Source organism: Aethalodelphis obliquidens, unplaced genomic scaffold (genome assembly GCF_003676395.1).
Source record: "Aethalodelphis obliquidens isolate GAN/ISIS:26980383/991018 unplaced genomic scaffold, ASM367639v1 scaffold37, whole genome shotgun sequence".
Classification (NCBI taxonomy): domain Eukaryota; kingdom Metazoa; phylum Chordata; class Mammalia; order Artiodactyla; family Delphinidae; genus Aethalodelphis; species Aethalodelphis obliquidens.
In genome coordinates, this window is record NW_020837981.1 from 15,667,573 (window position 1) to 15,685,400 (window position 17,828).

General features: G+C 43.0%; 1 protein-coding gene across 2 annotated transcripts in view; it reads right to left on the reverse strand.

The window, feature by feature from the left end:
* TET1 (tet methylcytosine dioxygenase 1) overlaps nt 1–17,405 on the reverse strand; it is a 136,082-nt gene extending 118,677 nt beyond the window's left edge. For both annotated transcript variants that reach the window (XM_027130081.1, XM_027130080.1), the window contains exons 1-2: nt 17,194–17,405; nt 7,959–9,988 (exon numbers count right to left, since the gene is read on the reverse strand). In XM_027130081.1, the coding sequence (XP_026985882.1) occupies nt 7,959–9,866 (1,908 nt within the window). In that variant the 5' untranslated portion in view covers nt 9,867–9,988; nt 17,194–17,405. The remainder of the gene's footprint in view (nt 1–7,958; nt 9,989–17,193) is intronic.
* Between the last annotated feature and the right edge of the window lie 423 nt (nt 17,406–17,828).

Sequence of the window (17,828 nt, forward strand, 5' to 3'; positions counted from 1 at the left end):
AGGGGGTATATATAGCTCAGTGGTAGAGCATTAGACTGCAAACTGATGTATAGATTCAACACAAACAATAAAACTTCCAACAGGGTTTTTGGTGGAAATTTACAAGCTGATTCAAAAATTTTGATGAAGGGATTTCCCTTGTGGTCCTGTGGCTAAGACTCCGAACTCCCAATGCAGGGGGCCTGGGTTCGATCCCTGGTCAGGGAGCTGGATCCCACATGCCACAACTAAGAGTTTGCATGCCACAGCTAAAAAGACTCCACGGGCTTCCCTGGTGGCGCAGTGGTTAGGAATCTGCCTGCCAATGCAGGGGACACGGGTTCGAGCCCTGGTCCGGGAAGATCTCACATGCCGCAGAGCAGTTAGGCCTGTGCACCAGAACTACAGAAGCCTGTGTGCCTAGAGTCCATGCTCTGCAACAAGAGAAGCCATCACAATAAGAAGCCCACGCACCGCAACGAAAAGTAACCCCTGCTCTCCGCAACTAGAGAAAGCCTGCGCGCAGCAACGAAGAACCAGTGCAGCCAAAAATAAATAAATAGGTCTTCCCTGGTGGCGCAGTGGTTGGGGGTCCGCCTGCCGATGCGGGGGACGCAGGTTCGTGCCCCGGTCCGGGAGGGTCCCGCGTGCCGCAGAGCGGCTGGGCCCGTGGGCCATGGCCGCTGGGCATGCGCGTCCAGAGCCTGTGCTCCGCGGTGGGAGAGGCCGCGGCGGTGAGGGGCCCGCGTACCGCAAAATAAATAAATAAAATGAACAAATTTATTTTTTAAAAAAAAGACTCTGCATGCAGCAACAAAGATCCCACACACAGGCGGCAACTAAGACCCAGTGCAGCCAAATAAATACACATATTAAAAAAATTTTTTTGATGAAAATACAAACAACCAAAAAAATAGCCCAAATAAATATTGAAAACAAAACTGAAGGACTTATACTACCAGTTAGCAAGACTAGTTGTAAAGGCTAGTAATGAGAGTTCAGACAGAAAAATAGACAAAAGGCCAATGAAACAGTCTAGAAACAGATTGAGAACTAATTAATCACTTGATTTGTGACAAAGTTGATGTTGTAGTAGTGGGGAAAGGATAGTCATTTCAGTAATGGTGCTGGTCAAGTAGATATCCCTATGAAAAAGGATGAGTCTTGACTCCTATCTCATGTGATACACAAAAGTCAATTCCAGTTTGTACATCTAAACGTGAAAGGTTTTAAAAAGTAACTTTTTAAGAAGAAAACAAAAGAGAACATCTTCATGACCTTGGAATTTGCAAAAAACAGACAACATTTTCTCTTTTTTAAGAATTTATTTATTTATTCATTTTATATTTTATTTTTGCTGCGTTGGGTCTTTGTTGCTGCGCGCGGGCTTTCTCTAGTTGTGGCGAGCAGGGGCCTACTCTTCCTCCTGGTGCTCTGGCCCCTCACTGCGGTGGCTTCTCTTGTTGCAGAGCACGGGCTCTAGGTGCACGGGCTTCAGTAGTTGTAGCACGCAGGCTCAATATTTGTGGCGCACAGGCTTAGTTACTCCGAGGCATGTGGGATCTTCCCGGACCAGGGCTTAAACCTGTGTCCCCTGCATTGGCACGCGGATTCTTAACCACTGTGCCACCAGGGAAGTCCAAAAAAATTTTCTTAAACAGGAAATAAAAAGTTATCATAAAGGAGAGGATTGGTAAACTGGACTACATTAAAGTTAAGAATTTCTGTTCATTAAAAAGCACAATTGGGACTTCCCTCGTGGCACAGTGGTTAAGAATCTGCCTGCCAATGCAGGGGATACGGGTTCGAGCCCTACTCCAGGAAGATCCCACATGCCACAGAGCAACTAAGCCTGTGTGCCACAACTACTGAGCCTGCGCTCTAGAGCCCACGAACCACAACTACTGAGCCCACGTGCTGCAACTACTGAAGCCTGCACACCTAGAGCCCGTGCTCCACAACAAGAGAAGCCCCCGCAGTGAGAAGCTCATGCATCACAATGAAGAGTAGGCCTTGCTTGCCGCAACTAGAGAAAGCCCGTGCACCGCAACTAGAGAGAAGCACACATGCTGCAACAAAAACCCAATGCAGCCAAAAAAATAAAGAAAATAAATATTTTTTTAAAAAGACAGAAAATATCCGGTGTTGGCAAGGATGTGGAGCAAGTGGAACTTTCATACACTACTGATGAAAGTCTTAATTGGAACAATCACAGCAGTTTGGTAATATTTATGGAAGCTAGGCATACACATATTCTATGACCCAGAAATTCCACTCCTAGAAATACACTCAACAGAATGCATGCATATAGTCACCAAAAGACTTTTATAAAAATGTCCAGGGGGCTTCCCTGGTGGCGCAGTGGTTAAGAATCCCCCTGCCAATGCAGGGGACACGGCTTCAAGCCCTGGTCCGAGAAGATCCCACATGTCACGGAGCAACTAAGCCGGTGCGCCACAACTACTGAGCCTGCTGTGCCACAACTACTGAAGGCCGCGTGCTAAGAGCCCGTGCTCCGCAACGAGAAGCCACTGCAACGAGAAGCCCACACACCGCAAGAGTAGATCCCACTTGCCGCAACTAAAGAAAGCCCTCGCACAGCAACAAAGACCCAACGCAGCCATAAATAAATAAATAAATATAAAGTTCCGTTAAAAAAAAACCAGAGACTTTAACATAGAAAAAAAAGTGTCCAGGGAATTCTCTGGTGGTCCAGTGGTTAGGACTCTGTGCTTCCACTGCAGGGGGCAAGTTTGATCCCTGGTGGGGAAACTAAGATCCCACAAGCTGCATGGCCAGCCCACCACCCCCGGCCCAAAAAAAATCCATAGTAGTACTGCTATGTTCATTCTACTGTTCTGTTCTGTACTGTAACATTTCACTTCCCATTAACAATAGAATGGATACAGGTATTGTGATATATACATACAATGGAATACTACACTGCAACAAGAATGAACAACTATAACTATAAGCAACATTATTGGCAAATCTTATAAACATAATATTAAGCAAAAGAAGACAGAAACAAATGAGTGTACAACTGTTCCTTGCTCTCTCAGAATGAAATTCCTCAGAGAAGTGTTCCCTATGTTCTCCTCTGCCTCTCCACGCATTGCTGGATGCGTAAGTCTCTGTACTGTCAGAGTTCAGTATAAGGACAACACAATACATTCTTCAGAATCAGCTTTGTCAGGGGCAAGGGCAATCTTTTGGGGGAGGGGGAAAGCAAGAGAATATGAATATCATCAACTATAGGGGACCTTTGAAATAGAAAATAAACAAATAAACTAATTAAAATTGTATTTCAAATGAACAACATAACTACATTGAAGCATTAGGGTGGTGTGTGTGTGTGTGTGTGTGAGAGAGAGAGAGAGAGAGAGAGAGAGAGAGAGAGAGAGAACTAATTCAACATATGCATATTCTAACTTTTGAACACACCACTGACATTTCAGCAACAACGATAATACCTATTAACAAGATCTTGGTTTCTAAGTATCATTCTCCACCAAAAAGAACCAAGTTTCCTTGGATAAACAGCTGATCATCTGGTCTGGGGCAGGATGGAAAATAGAAAACCTTAGAATACTTGTCCCAGGAAATAAATAATTATTCAAACAATGGTTGAAGGTGCTCCCTGGCCAGATTTGGGGAAATTTGAGCAACAAAATAAGTAATGATAATAAAGGAGTGTAACTTACTGAATATAACAAAAATCTACAGGTTCACACTGAAACAAATAAGAAGAAAAAGCTCTTCTTTGGAGTTTAAAACTAATTAACAGATTTAGAAGAAACAATGGAAACAGAACCACAATTTGGCAACTATCAGGCAAAAATCACTGATGAACATTAAAATTGGGGAGTGAAAGTTTGAGGGATAGCAGTATATTTACATGTCTTGATCTCTCTGTAAGATATTTATTAAATACAAAGTGAAAAATACTGATTTTACAATGGAGAAATCTAGAAGACACTACCTTTAACCAAGTGATCAAAATTAAGATCATGAATAGTCAGACAAATGGACATTACATCCCTCCTGTAAGAAGGTATTCATACAAAAATGTATAATCCAAATCTAGTCATGAGGAAGCATTAGACAAACCCAAAGTGAGGGACAAAATAAGTAATCTGCACTTTGCAAAAGAAGCAATGTCATTAAAAACAAATGTTGAGGAACTATTCTAAACCAAAAAAAAAAAAAGTACATATTATATGATTCCATTTATATCAAACTCTAGAAAATGCAAACTAATGTAATGATTAAAGATAGAGGCAGTTTTATTCTTTCAAAAGAAAAGAAGTTTAATTCCTCTGGTTTCTCAGGCTGCAGGACAGTTAGTGAGTTTGTGCTCCTAATTTTTAAATCTGTAACTCCCCAAAAAAGACACACAACTAGCCAAAATGAGGCACAGTGGAAATCTTTTCAAAACCACATTTCATACAATTTCCCTACTCTCCATCAAAACTTATAATGGAAAATGTTTATGTTCTAGTTTTCTGAGACAAATTCTAAAAATAAGCTAATGCATCACTCAGTGCACACACACACACACACACACACAAAGTACATATTATATGATTCCATTTATATAAAACTCTAGAAAATGCAAACTAATGTATAGAAAGAGTGTTTTCCTGAGGAGAAAGGGTGCAGGTAGGAGAGAAGGGACTATGAAGGGGTACAAAGAAATTTGGGGGAGTAATGAATTTTGACTGTGGTAATGTTCACACAGTGTATACATATGTCAGACTTACCAAACTGTACCCTTTAAATACGTGCAGTTTATTATATGTCAATTATACCTCAGTAAAGTTGTTTTAAAAGTTTGAGGAACTATTCCAAATTAAAGGAGGTCAAAAGGATATTTTCTTATAGGCAAAATATGAATAAAGTCTGTGGGCTAGATAATAATAATGGTTCAATGTTAACTTGCTAATTTTGATAATAATAGGAGAGAATATCCTTGTTTTTAGGAAATATATTCTCTAGTATGCAAGGATAAAGGGATATCATGTCTATGAAAACCTTACTCTCAGTTGATTCAGAAAAAAATATACACATGGGGAGGAGCTAAAAAGAGAGATAAAGTAATATGATAAAATATTATCATTTGGCTGAAAGATAAACCAAATTCTCGATACTACTCTTGCAATATTTCTATAAAATTGACATGTCAAAATAAAAGAGTTTTTTGTTTTGTTTTTAATAAAGAATGTGGTGCTTAGGAGATCGTGAGCTATAGCCAAGGTATTCATTCATTCATTAACAAATACTGGTTTTTCTCACACGGATGGACCTTGACAACAGTGGCCACACTTGCTTGCCAGAGCAAGTTTACAGAAATAAACCACATGCCAACATCTAAATTTCTAAACCTGATTATTTGAGTTACAAATATATTCTTTTCATTTAACTAACAAGTGTTTATTTAGCACCTATCACTGTACCAAGGCTAGATAGGCACTAGAAAAACAAAGTCCCCTGGAATGAAACCGGGGGAACATGCACAGATACAGGTGTGGCACAGGGAGGGGTGAGTGAATGGGTGGAGTCTTGTCAGATAGGGAAAGGAAGAATATGTACCATGAGCAAGGACACTGAGGCAGGATCATGCACGGTGAGCTTGGGGATATATAAGTAGCTGGATACAGCTGAAACTTCAAGTATAATGTGAGAAGTGACAGCAAACAAGACAGAGGAGATCAGTCATGCCAAGATCTTGAATATTGGTACCTTCCCACATCACCAGTGGTCCAGTGGTAAAGAATCCACCTTCCAATGCAGGGGACCCAGGTTTGATCCCTGGTCGGGGAACTAGGATCCCACATGCTGCGGGGCAAATAAGCCCACATGCCACAACTACTGAGCCTGCGTGCCTAAACTAGAGAGCCCACGTGCTGCAAACTACAGAGCCCACACCCTCTGGAGCCCACATGCCCCAGCTAGAGAGAGAAAACCTGCATGCCACAACTAGAGAGAAGCCCACGTGCTGCAAGACCCAACACATCCAAAAAATAAAAAATAATAAATAAATATATTTTTAAAAATCTTGGTATTCCATGCTAAGAAAGCTAGGCTTCATCTACAACTGGAAGGCGCTGAAAACTTTGCTCTATTTTCTTTTGTTTTGAGTGAGATAAATTACATATACAGAAGAGCACTAAATGTATTAAACTAGGAGAAACAGGGTTATAGAAAGAAAACTTGAACTGTACCTAAGGAGAATTGTTGTTCAACATCCTGACTTCCCAGCTAGCTGGTACCCTCAACCCAGAGTAGAAGTGCAATAAATACTTGCTGATAATAAAGATGACACTGAAATTGTCCCAGTATGAGATAAAGGCTCAACTACAGCTGGAGCCAAGAAAATGGAGAGATAGAAGTGCTCTGATGTTGTAGAACAAGAGATACTACAAGAGTGAGAGAAAGGCATTAAACATGACTGAATTTTCCATTTTGGGTGACCGTGTAGACAGTAAGCCGTTAACCAAAAATGTAATGCAAGAGGAGGAGCCAGTTTAGAAAAGAAGAGAACAGGGCTTCCCTGGTGGCGCAGTGGTTGAGAGTCCGCCTGCCGATGCAGGGGACACGGGTTCGTGCCCCGGTCCGGGAAGATCCCACATGCCGCGGAGCAGCTGGGCCCGTGAGCCATGGCCGCTGAGCATGCGCGACCGGAGCCTGTGCTCCGCAACAGGAGGGGCCACAACAGTGAGAGGCCCGCGTACCGAAAAAAAAACAAAAAGAAGAGAACAAACTTGTTTATACCTATTAGAGATAGAGTACCTTTGGCAACTATGTCTATTGGCAATGTTACAAATCAGGAGCTTATCAGGGAGATCACTCTTGTTATAAAAATATTGCTACTAAGTGTTTTAGATGTAAGTATGTAGACTATTAAGTTACTGGCCACATTTTGATCTACTCTCACACGTGTGAAGTGACTTGAGTAAAGAAGATAGTTCATTGCAGTAAGATTTATAATAACAAAATATTTTAGAAATATTAAATGTCATCAATACATGATTGGCTAAATGTCTGATCTCTTATTTGCAACGTGTCAGTCAAATAGGAAGTCAGCATTTTTGGACATAATTTAAGTCCAGAATGAAATAGAAAAAAGGTTGACTGAAATTAAGTTCATAATATTTTAAATTAATCTATTCTACTACACCCATATTCATAGTAGACTCAAAATAAATATAACTTCAAGTGAGTAATCTAAAAATCATAAAACACCATAGCTGACAGGTATTTTAATTAAAGCAAGCTTGCTTTAATTAAAGCAAGTTTGAGTATTAACCAACCTCCATAAAATCCTTTAAACAAAGTCTAAGGCAACCAATATTTTTACTACCTTAGTTTCATAACTGTAATAATAAGTACAAATGTTTGTATGTCACTTTGGAGTTTAAAAACCATTTTCAACTTCTGATTACCATTGAATCTCAACAATCCTGTGAGCAGGTGAAAATCACAAGCCAAAAGTTGAGACGAAAGCTTTATCATTACTATACCTCCAAGGCAAAGTTTTAAGATTAAAGATAGAGACAGTTTTATTCTTTCAAAAGAAAAGAAGTTTAATTCCTCTGGTTTCTCAGGCTGCAGGACAGTTAGTAAGTTTGTGCTCCTAATTTTTAAATCTGTAACTCCCAAAAAAAGACACACAACTGGCTAAAATGAGGCACAGTGGAAATCCTTCCAAAACCACATTTCATACAGTTTCCCTATTCTCCATCAAAACTTACAATGGAAAATGTTTATGTTCTAGTTTTCTGAGACAAATTCTAAAAATAAGCTAATGCATCACTCAGTGCCCAAGACGTACTTCAGGTAGGTCCACAAATTCCTATAGGCAACTTAAAGCAACATTTTACCAAAGCAAAAGGATGTAATACAGAAGCAAATTGTCTCCACACAAATCACACTACTAAGTCTCACAGGTGTCCCCAGCCCCTTGGGTATTTACTTACCTCCAAAGGCACAATGATGGATGGCTTCTTTTTCAGTTCCTCACATTTCCTCTTCTTACAGATCTGATGGCTGTTCTTTCTATTCTTGCAGTAGGTACATTCACCACAATTGGTCTTCTGCTGGCAGGGCTCACAGACCCCACATCGCTTTCGTTTCTTCTTTTCCAAAGTAGGTAGCAAAGTTGTGTAGGAAGGAGAAGAGGAGGTACTGACAAGTGACACTGGCCTAGACACCACTGTGGTGTTGATGTCAACCATGCTGGTGGCACTGATCTGGGAGCTCTCTCCTTCCAATTTGCTGGGACTGGCCTGGGAGAGGTGGACAATGCCCTGTGAAGCATGGTGGAGTCCTCTCTCAGGGGCTATTGTGAACCCCTGAGTGTTAGCTGGCAGAAAGCTTATATGAACCTTCTTCTTATTTTCTATATTGTTTATAGCCATTGCGGGAGGTACCGAACTTATCTCTGAGTTTGATGATGGTTGAGGAGTGTGACCTAAGCCCGAAGGCAAAATCTGCATAGTGCCCTGGACCTCAAGCCCAGATGAAACAGTGCTCTGGGGCTCAGGCCATTCTGGGAGAGCATTACAGGTAGCAATTGGGTTAAGAGGAGCAGGAAGAAAGATATCGGGGTCTGAGGCAGTACCACCAACCATACCGAGGACTTGTTGATTTAAGATAGCACCAAAGACCTCTCCTTGGACTGGAATAGCACCAGGAATCTCTGGTGGGTCTGGGGTCTGACCCAGAGGCTCTCCATGAACTGGGTTAGCACCAGGAACTTCCCATTGATGTGGGACAGCACTAAAGGCCCGTCCTAGGACAGGGGTGGTATCAGCAACTTCCTGTTCATCTGGGGTAGATTTGAGTACCTCTTGATGATCTGGTTTAGCACCAAGGGTTTCTTGTTCTGAACCTGCCAAGAGGAGTTGTATTAATGAGGTAGGATATATTGACCCACCAATAGACAAACAGTTTCTAAGGTCCAATTCAGGTACAACCTTATTAAAGCTGGAGGTGGGGCAGCAATCATGTTCACTTTTGATGGGATCCAGGTAAGAATCAGATAGCTTAAGAGATTCTACTCGTGAACCCAAATCTTCTAACTGAATGCTGGGGTTTCCTTCAGAGGTAACCCTGAGGGCTGCTTTTTGGAGCAAAGGAACACAGAAAGTGTCCTGAGCAAACATTCTAGGGGAATCACTAATATCATTCAATGTCTCTCTAGAGAATAGTCCTTCACCACCACGTGTCCCTTCCAATGACCCAGAAAGAACCTCTGCTGCAGGGCCACTATGAGTAGAGTGATTTATTTTGGAATCCTCCACACTTTGGGACCAAGACTGGGTTGTCTCTTGGCTCTCGTTTTTTATTAATGATGCATTTTGTATGCCAATTAGATTCTTTATATCAGGAGGGATTGAGGGGTCTTGCACTGGGACTGAATCACTTTCTGAGTGCTTTACTCCCATGTCAGTAAGTACCTTATAATCACACTCATGTTGTTTTCCTAGATTCTTAGGCAGTGAAACTTTCTTGGGTTTGGCTATGACTGCTGGGGGTTGGGAGAGTCGTCTGCTAAGAGAGGTGCTTCGGAGAGCCATTGTAAACCCATTGCAAGTTAAGGACTCTGGGTTCTGAAAAAGAACCTCAGTCCTATCCAAATTCATTCGTGCTGCTCCAGCTCTTGTCAGAAGGCTTCTGACTGGCATAGGCAGTTTGGGTTCTGTTTTTCTCTTAACACCTCTTTCTTGAATTAATTGCTTTAATTTTCCAGGGCTCACAGTCTTGACTGTCGCCACATTTTTGTTGGCTGGCTTAGATCCCTTCTTCAGTTGGCTGTTTTTCTTTTTGTTTAAATCTTCCCTCCTGACTAATTTGGAAGGCCTTGCATGGCGAGATCGAGACATAGCTACGGAGCAGGAAAAACTGAAAGGGCATGAGGAAAAGAGTCATTGGTCCTTTGGAAAGTCTCACTTCTGAGGAGAATCCGGATGCACCATGGTTGTGCTCAGTCGCAGGAGGTTTTGGTCTGAAATAACAATGACAAAACATTGGGAGTGAGTGTTTTTCCTATGCATTCCCTCATTTGAAATAGAATATTTACTAGCAAGTATTAATTAAAATTAAGGAGCTGAGAATATTGACTGTAAAAGGAAAATATAATAGACGTAAAACATACTAAAGTATCCTATAAATCCTGGATTCACAAATAAAGCTCCTTTAACTTCAATTTCTGTGACAACTGATTAAGGTGATGAAGTTGTTTGAATAAGTTAAGCATGGGAGTTTCTTTACATTAGAAACCGCAACCATGGACTTCCCTGGTGGCGCAGTGGTTAAGAATCTGCCTGCCAATGCGGGGGACATGGGATCGAGCCCTGGTCTGGGAAGATCCCACATGCTGCAGAGCAACTGAGCCTGCACACCACAACTACTGCAGCCCGCGCGCCTAGAGCCCATGCTCTGCAACAAGAGAAGCCACCGCAATGAGAAGCCCGCACACAGCAACAAAGAGTAGCCCCTGCTCACCATAAGTAGAGAAAGCCCGCACGCAGCAGGGAAGACCCAATGCAACCAAAAAAAAAAAGAAACCACAACTACTGCAGTTACATGTAGTTTAAAGCTCAAATCCTAATCTTTACAAATATGGATACTTAAAAAGTTATCTCTTAAGCTCTTTCCTCAGCACATCACCATACAGACAGAGGTATCATCTGTTGGACAGTAAAGCTGGTAAAGCCAGAGGAAGAAGAGGCTTGTATTATCCAAGAAACTCTACTCTTTGGAGATCCAGTAACATTAATACCATATTCCAATTAACCATACACAAATTTTGAGTTTTATACATGCACACAAAAGTAGCGTAAACTCTTGGGAGTTAGTATTTACAGATTAGGTTACAAATAAGACTCACAGGTCCAACAAATAACTGTTGAGTACCTCCTCTGTATAAGGAAAGCATTGTGGCGGGCACGGCCCACACCCAGAAATGATGTCCCTCCTTCCTCTTTCACCCAACTTAATCCAAAGACTGATGGTTCTAAAACTCCCTTCTACCAAGGGTCCCAAAAGTTTCATGATCAATGCCTAGGCAAAGAAATTGGAAATAAAGAGAAAATGAGATAATTAGAACAGTAAAGCATACTAGATAAGCAACTATTATTTGAAAAGTAAGAAAAGAGGAGAAAACGAAAGGGGACTGACTAAGAGTCATCATCAGTTGCATTTTTGTCTCCTCAGATTGCCTCCCTGACCCCAAATAAGACCAAGCTATGAGGAAGAGTGAAGCTCACCATACAAAACATACCAGTAGACTTCCTAAACATCATGGAATCAAGAGTGTGACAACAAACTGGGTGAGGATTCTTTAACAGTTGACAGGTTGCTGGATTTGTAAGAAAATCTGGTGTAGGAGAATGGTTACCAAAAACTGGTCTGCAACCAAGTGATCACCAGTCTGTGGCGAAATGAGAAAAAAAAAAAAAAGAGGCTGAGTACACCTGAAACTAACACAACACTGTAAATCAACTACACTTCTATTAAAAAAAAAAACGAGGCCATATAAAGTTTTTCATAAGGTTGAATTTATTATTATTTAATCATGCTTTCCTGTTTTCTCTCATTAAAATGTCCTTTCTAAAAAACGTGGAGAATTCCCTGGCAGTCCAGTGGTTAGGATTCCGCACTTCCACAGCAAAGGGCACAGGTTCGATCCCTGGTTGGGGAACTAAGATTCCGCAAGCTGCGAGGCTTGGCCAAATAAATAAATAAAGTAATAAAAGTCCTTTTTTTTGTGAAAGGGTGGAGATAGGCTTATTTTTTTAATGTTATTACTTGGCAAAGTAAAAATTTGACGGCCCTCTACCGATTCTCAAATCTTGGTTTTGTTTTTGTTTTACTCATCTGATCCTGGTAATCCTGGGATGCACTCGTTGGTTTAGTGGCTAGAGATGGTGTCACATCAGAAAACCCTGAATCTGAATCTGTGATCACCAGCTGTGTCCTTCAGCAAACTACTTAACAGGAGTCAAGGTTTCTGCATCTGAAATGAGGTTGTTTTGAGATATCAATGGGTTCCTCTGAGGAAAACCTAGCGGTAGTGGTTTCATCCTTGTGATATCTGAGGTAAGAAGGAGGACTTTGGAATTAGGTAGACATGGGTTCAATTTCCAGATCAGAAACATTACTAGCCATAAGCTTAATGGTAGTTATCATTATTGTAGAACAAGTTTAATCCTCAGTCTGCCGTATCCTGCAAAACAAAATCTAGTTCTTTTGTTTCTGTTCTCATCTAACACGTTGTAGGCCACACACTGTAATAAAAGATCTCAGAGAACAACATTTCGAGTCAAGGCATTGAGCCTTTAAGAAAGACTTTTAAAACAGACATTAGTGATAACATTAACCACAAGAAAAATAACATTTTGATAAACCTGTGCTGAATACAAATACTAGGCCAGAGAATACTCCACTTGAGTTCTTGGCATCTAAGCTTATGGCTTTCCCCCTTTTCCTAAAAAAAAAAAGTTTGGCTGCACTACCTCTTTGGCTGTGAAAAGCTGTAGGATATTTTCTCCAAAGACCACTGCTTTTTGTAACCAGCATTTTTAGAAAACAAAAGACATTCCAATTCTAATCTCCAGAAAGTCAGCAATCTTTATAAGGATGTTTTTTCGGATAACAAAAAACAATCCATTCCATTCTCTAGAAATTCAACAATATCTGTCTAAACATGCTTTATCTCTTATATCAGGATTACCTTGCTAAAAAATTATTAAGAGCCTATAATCTAAATATTGCAATCTGCCATGAAAATTAAAATTCATATATGTTGCAAGTAATCTGAATATGCCAGAGGGTGTCATGGGATCTGCTTTTGAAAGTAGTTTATAAATTGATCTCTGTCTCATATATTCTTTTATATTTTTAAATGGAAGTGCTTTAGAAATCCAGACTTGTAATTAAGATAATGTTTACTATTCAAACCTTATCTCTTGAAAAAGCCTGTCAAGGAAATGGAAAAGGTATGAGCAACATGGATTGGAAAGATGTGGCCTCTTTGAATGGTAACAGCCTTTTTATGAGATTGTGAAAGAGGCCAATGACCCCTGAAAAACCCAAATGCAGGGAAGAAACCACTGGGTACCACCCAGCCAAAGAAACAATCAGAAACAAAATAAGGACTCCCACAAGATCTTAATTTTACTTGGCTCCACTGATGAAATGTAACCCCCTTTTGTAAATAAACTAAGTTATCCCCAGGGCTGGAGGGAGGGGAGCAGTCCATTCTATTATATAGATCCACATTTAAATATGGAATTATCTACACAGATCTTCTGAAATTTATTTTCCTTGTTAATTTGGAAACATTATTAAATGCTTTATTTCCTTTTTTTGTGCTTTTATTTACTATAGAGTGTTTAAGTCATAGAAAAATACATTTACAATTAAATACTAATTCCACTTCTGTTTTTCATTTTTGATGAAAACTGACATTTCAATATTTCTCAGAATCAGTTTTATTCTACTCTAGAATATATTCAAGAGTCTGAGTGCTACTGAGGTTGCTACAGGATAACATGATTGGAGAGAAAATAAGAGAATAATGTCCCTGTTATCAAACATATATAGCAGGCCCCGGAGGGGGAACCACATGCAGTTAATTGACACTATCCTGTGAGTTTTTGTTTTCCTAGAAGAGAAAACAAAGTGAAACAAACAAACAAACAAAATTCCCTACAACTGTGGGATGCAAAACATTACTTAACTAGCCTTTTCACCAGAGGGCACCAAGACCCCTAACCCACAATAAAAAAATTTTTTTTTTCTTTTCCTAAGATGTCCTTGTGACATAGGGGACTGGAGTAGTGTTTGAGATCCAAATATTACTGTCCAGGAGATAAGGGCCAACTCATAATTTGAAACATGAAAAGAGATGCCAGCCCAAGGAAGAAAATACAAGATTACAGAGAAAGAGGAGAAGTGGCAAGATCAGGCCCCAGGGCTTATGTAAGGATCTGCTAATTATTCACACATAATTTAAACATACCTAACCAAATTGGTCAACAAACAGGATCAGACTTTTGCCTCAATATTATCTGAGCTTACTAAGTAGTCACCCTTTCCCTAAAGAGTCTTAAAAAAAAAAAAGCAATTATTTGATGTGATCACCTTGCCTAGAAACTGAAAAGCTGACTTCCTAAACTGTATCAGTTGTCTGTAAAGGACAATATGACAGTACCGTGTCAGAAAAATTCTCTCCCACTTACATCCCCCCTCCTCCTTCTGGATCTCCCAAAGTCCCCTGGGCAGGAAGTGGCTGTACTGATGTAACCATCCAGCCCACATGTCAATTTAAAATTATACTGCAATCCTTCCCACCACCAGCAGTGGCCAAAAAAGTGGTATTTGCATACATAGAGCTAGTTGCAAAAGAAACTCTGATTTAATAGTCACTCCATTCAGCTCCTTAGAATTTAAAGGCTACTGCACTTGACTGAGAAATACAAGACTTAAAACATTTCTTTTTAAAAGGCACCACCTGGCTTAGTTTCCTCCAGCAACTTAGTTCTAAAGGAAGAGGAGGTGGGCGGGCTGCTTGCTGTTCCTAGATAGTTTTGTACCACAGGAAGTGTGAGAGCCTTCGGCACATGGAAAGGCTGTGGAGGCAAACTCACTAGAATGCCAGCAGATTTAGTCAAAGCCTCCTTCCATATGTAAAACACCCCTGCTGCCCTGCAGAGAGCGAAGAAAAAAAGGCCAAAAAGGGCCACAGAAAAGGGAAGGGACAAGTTAAATGGAGATGGAATGACCATTCCAAAAACAAGAAAAGCATAAAACACGTTAGGAAGAAGAGGAAAAAGCAGAAGGAAGAAAATGTCTAAAATGGAAAAAAAAAAAAACCCAAAAAGTAGAGGAAGGGGAAGGACTATATAATAATAAAGCTAGAATATAAAAAGACAACTGGGATCAAAATGCTGAAGACTAAAGCTAGAAAGGTGGAGGGGGTGGAAAAAGAGAAACTTAAGTGTACAGAGAAGGAAAAATACAGAGGCAAAGAAGAGGGTGGGGGAGGGGAGGGACGAACAAGATAAAGAAGATTGGAGGAGGAAGAGAAACAAAGGGCAGGGACAGAGGTGATCCAAACCTCCAACCAATCAATTCTGGAAGACCAGAGCTGGGAGCCATAGTTAACCCTCATTAAAATGGTAAGCAGTGATCCAGGAGTTCTTAATCTGAGCTACCAATCTTTGCAAAGAGATACAGACAGTGTATACTAATAACTCTCGTACATGATTCGGTTTAATTGAAATCATAACATTGTTTTAAACACTGTCATACATTGACAACCAACCTAATTAAGATCTCTTAATTGGGGAGGCAAGGGACTTGGGCTTTAACCTGTGTAACTAATACAAACCAATAAAACCAATAAAATCAGGAAGCGCACCCAACATCACGTTACCTGAGGCTTTTAGTTCTTAGAAACAACGCTGACCAATGCCCAAACACATCCTTATCTACACACCCGCCTTGTTTAATTGTAGAGAAAATTCCTAATATGCCTTAAAAAGCTCTCGCCCTAACTGGTTCACAAACACCTTTCCCATATTCATTTTGGCATCCTGAGTGAGGACTGAGGAAGCCAACGTTTTTATTTCACTCTTTAACGTTGAGATGGGGAAGAGAGCAGGATGGTCCCTTTTCGGTTCAGGGCGGACGTGGGGTTGCTACCCTGTAGCGCCGCCCTTCAACTCATGTGGGTGCAAGCGCTCAGCGCACCCTGCCGACACTAGGCTGTGCACCTAATCTTTTCCTCGCTCAGGGTCTTGAAACACTTTTCAAACATGTCTTTATAAACTGACCCTTACTATGATATATGATGCAGCTCATTTGTGTGCCCGAGAGTGTTACGGGGGAGGAGAGAAAGAGGCACTGGAGCGACCTGGTTATTTTGGGAGGAGGACGAGTTGCCGGCGGGGCAAAAGACTCCTAGTTCAAGCAATATCTGTTCTCTTGTTGATACATTAATTTTTATTGGGTCAGAAAAGCCCAATCTGTGTTCCCCATTACCGTGGAAAGCCTACTGGGGCAGGCCAGCAACTTCCCGACCACTTTCTGTAGAAATTTATGGACTGCACACAGCCCTCAGTAGCCGAATCGTTTGGGAGTGTGGGTGAGAGGGAGGGAGGGAGGGAGGGAGGGGAGGGGAGGAAGAGGAGAGAGGGGTGAGGGGGAGACGGCGAGAGACCTAGCCCAGCCCCGGCCCCTCACTTGCCGCCCGGCCGGTCCCCGGCACCCGGCTCTGCGGACCTCTCATCCTTGGGGCCCGCTCCGGGATTCCGCCCTAGTGGGACCGATGCGACGGCAAGCCAGCGCGCTCGGCGAACGAGTGGCGCTCTTAAGAGTTTTTAGAAGGCCATTTTGACAGAACACTGTTCTATTCCTCCACTCCCTTCTTCCCAGATCAGCGTAACTCCAGGTCAGCCTCTGGCAAGACTCTCCTACTACCTCCACTCCAAAAGCTACGTCCCTGAAGCTCCCTCCCGGAAAAGCTCAAGGAGGCAAGTGCCAAATGTTTTCTCAAGGAACCGGCCCCTATATTAGCACAGGGGAGGGAGAAAACTTGTTTGGGGGTACGCTTGAGCGTGGGACAGCTAGGGTTCCCCACCCGCAACTTGCCCTAACTCTTCCCTCTCCTCAGCCCGAGCCGCATCAATCGCCGGCCCAGTCAGGCATCCCCACCTCAGGCCGCACTTGCCCTCCCCGCCCAATCCGGTTTCCAGCGGAGCCCGGGGTCCTACCTCGAGGCGCTCCAGCTCTCCTCACCCGGCGCCGCAGCCGAGTCCTCCGGCCGGGGGGCATTGTTTACCACCCGCAACAAAAGCGCCCCAAGCAGCCCTGGGTGTGGGGTCGTCGCGGGGAGCGGGCCCACCCCCGCGGCCCCGGCGGCCGCGCGGACGCCGAGCCCCGGCCCACGTCCAGCCCCAGCGGTGCACTGCCCCTCTCAACGCCTTCCGGCCTCCGCGTGTGGCTCCCCGGACCCCTGCCCTCTGCCCCAACCCCAACTCACCACTGGCCCCCTCAGGCTCCGAGGGCTGCGCGCGTCCCCCCGGCTCCAAGCCTGCACCAGCCCTCGGGCAAACTTTCCAACTTGCGCTCGTCCCCACAACTTCGGAGTCCGGGGCCCCGGGGGGCGCGAGGGGCGCGGGCGGGCCCCGGACGAACACCTACCGGCTCCTGGCAGGGTCAGGGCCCGAGCCCCCGGGGTGGGCGACTGCTTCCCAAAGGTCCACAGCGGAAAGGCAGGTAGAGTTGCATGACTGGGGCGGGGCAGGGGGGCGTCCCGGGGGGCAGACCCGGGAGCAGAGGGCCCAGCGGCTGCGCGCACAAAGCGGCGCGGGAGCGGACTGCGCTGCCACTCCCCGCCAGGTCAGCCCCCCGGAGCAGCAGTGTCTCCCCAGGACAGACCTCAGGGAGCGAAGCTGGGGCTCTGCCTTCCCTGGACCCTGCACTACCGAGCGAGAGGCAAAACGCGAGGTGGATTTCCCCAAACTGGAGCTGGACTCATCTCTCGACCCTTCCCCTTCCCCTTGGCCCTCGTCTCTCTTGACATTTTTTTTTTCTTTTTTTTTTTTGTTAAGGTCAAAGGAGAGTATTGAAGAGGGAGAGCGTTGTCAACGTTTTCTTGTCATTATCTTTTTTCTGAGGGACTCTCGGGCTGAGGGAAAAGTTTTAGGGTCTCTCAATTGAATGTTTATAGGTGCATTAATGGGACGCCAGGTCAGAGATGACACCATTGAGGCATATCTGCGTCGCGAGCAATGGAAAACTGGCCTCAACACCTTAGAGAGAAGCCAGAGGAGGGT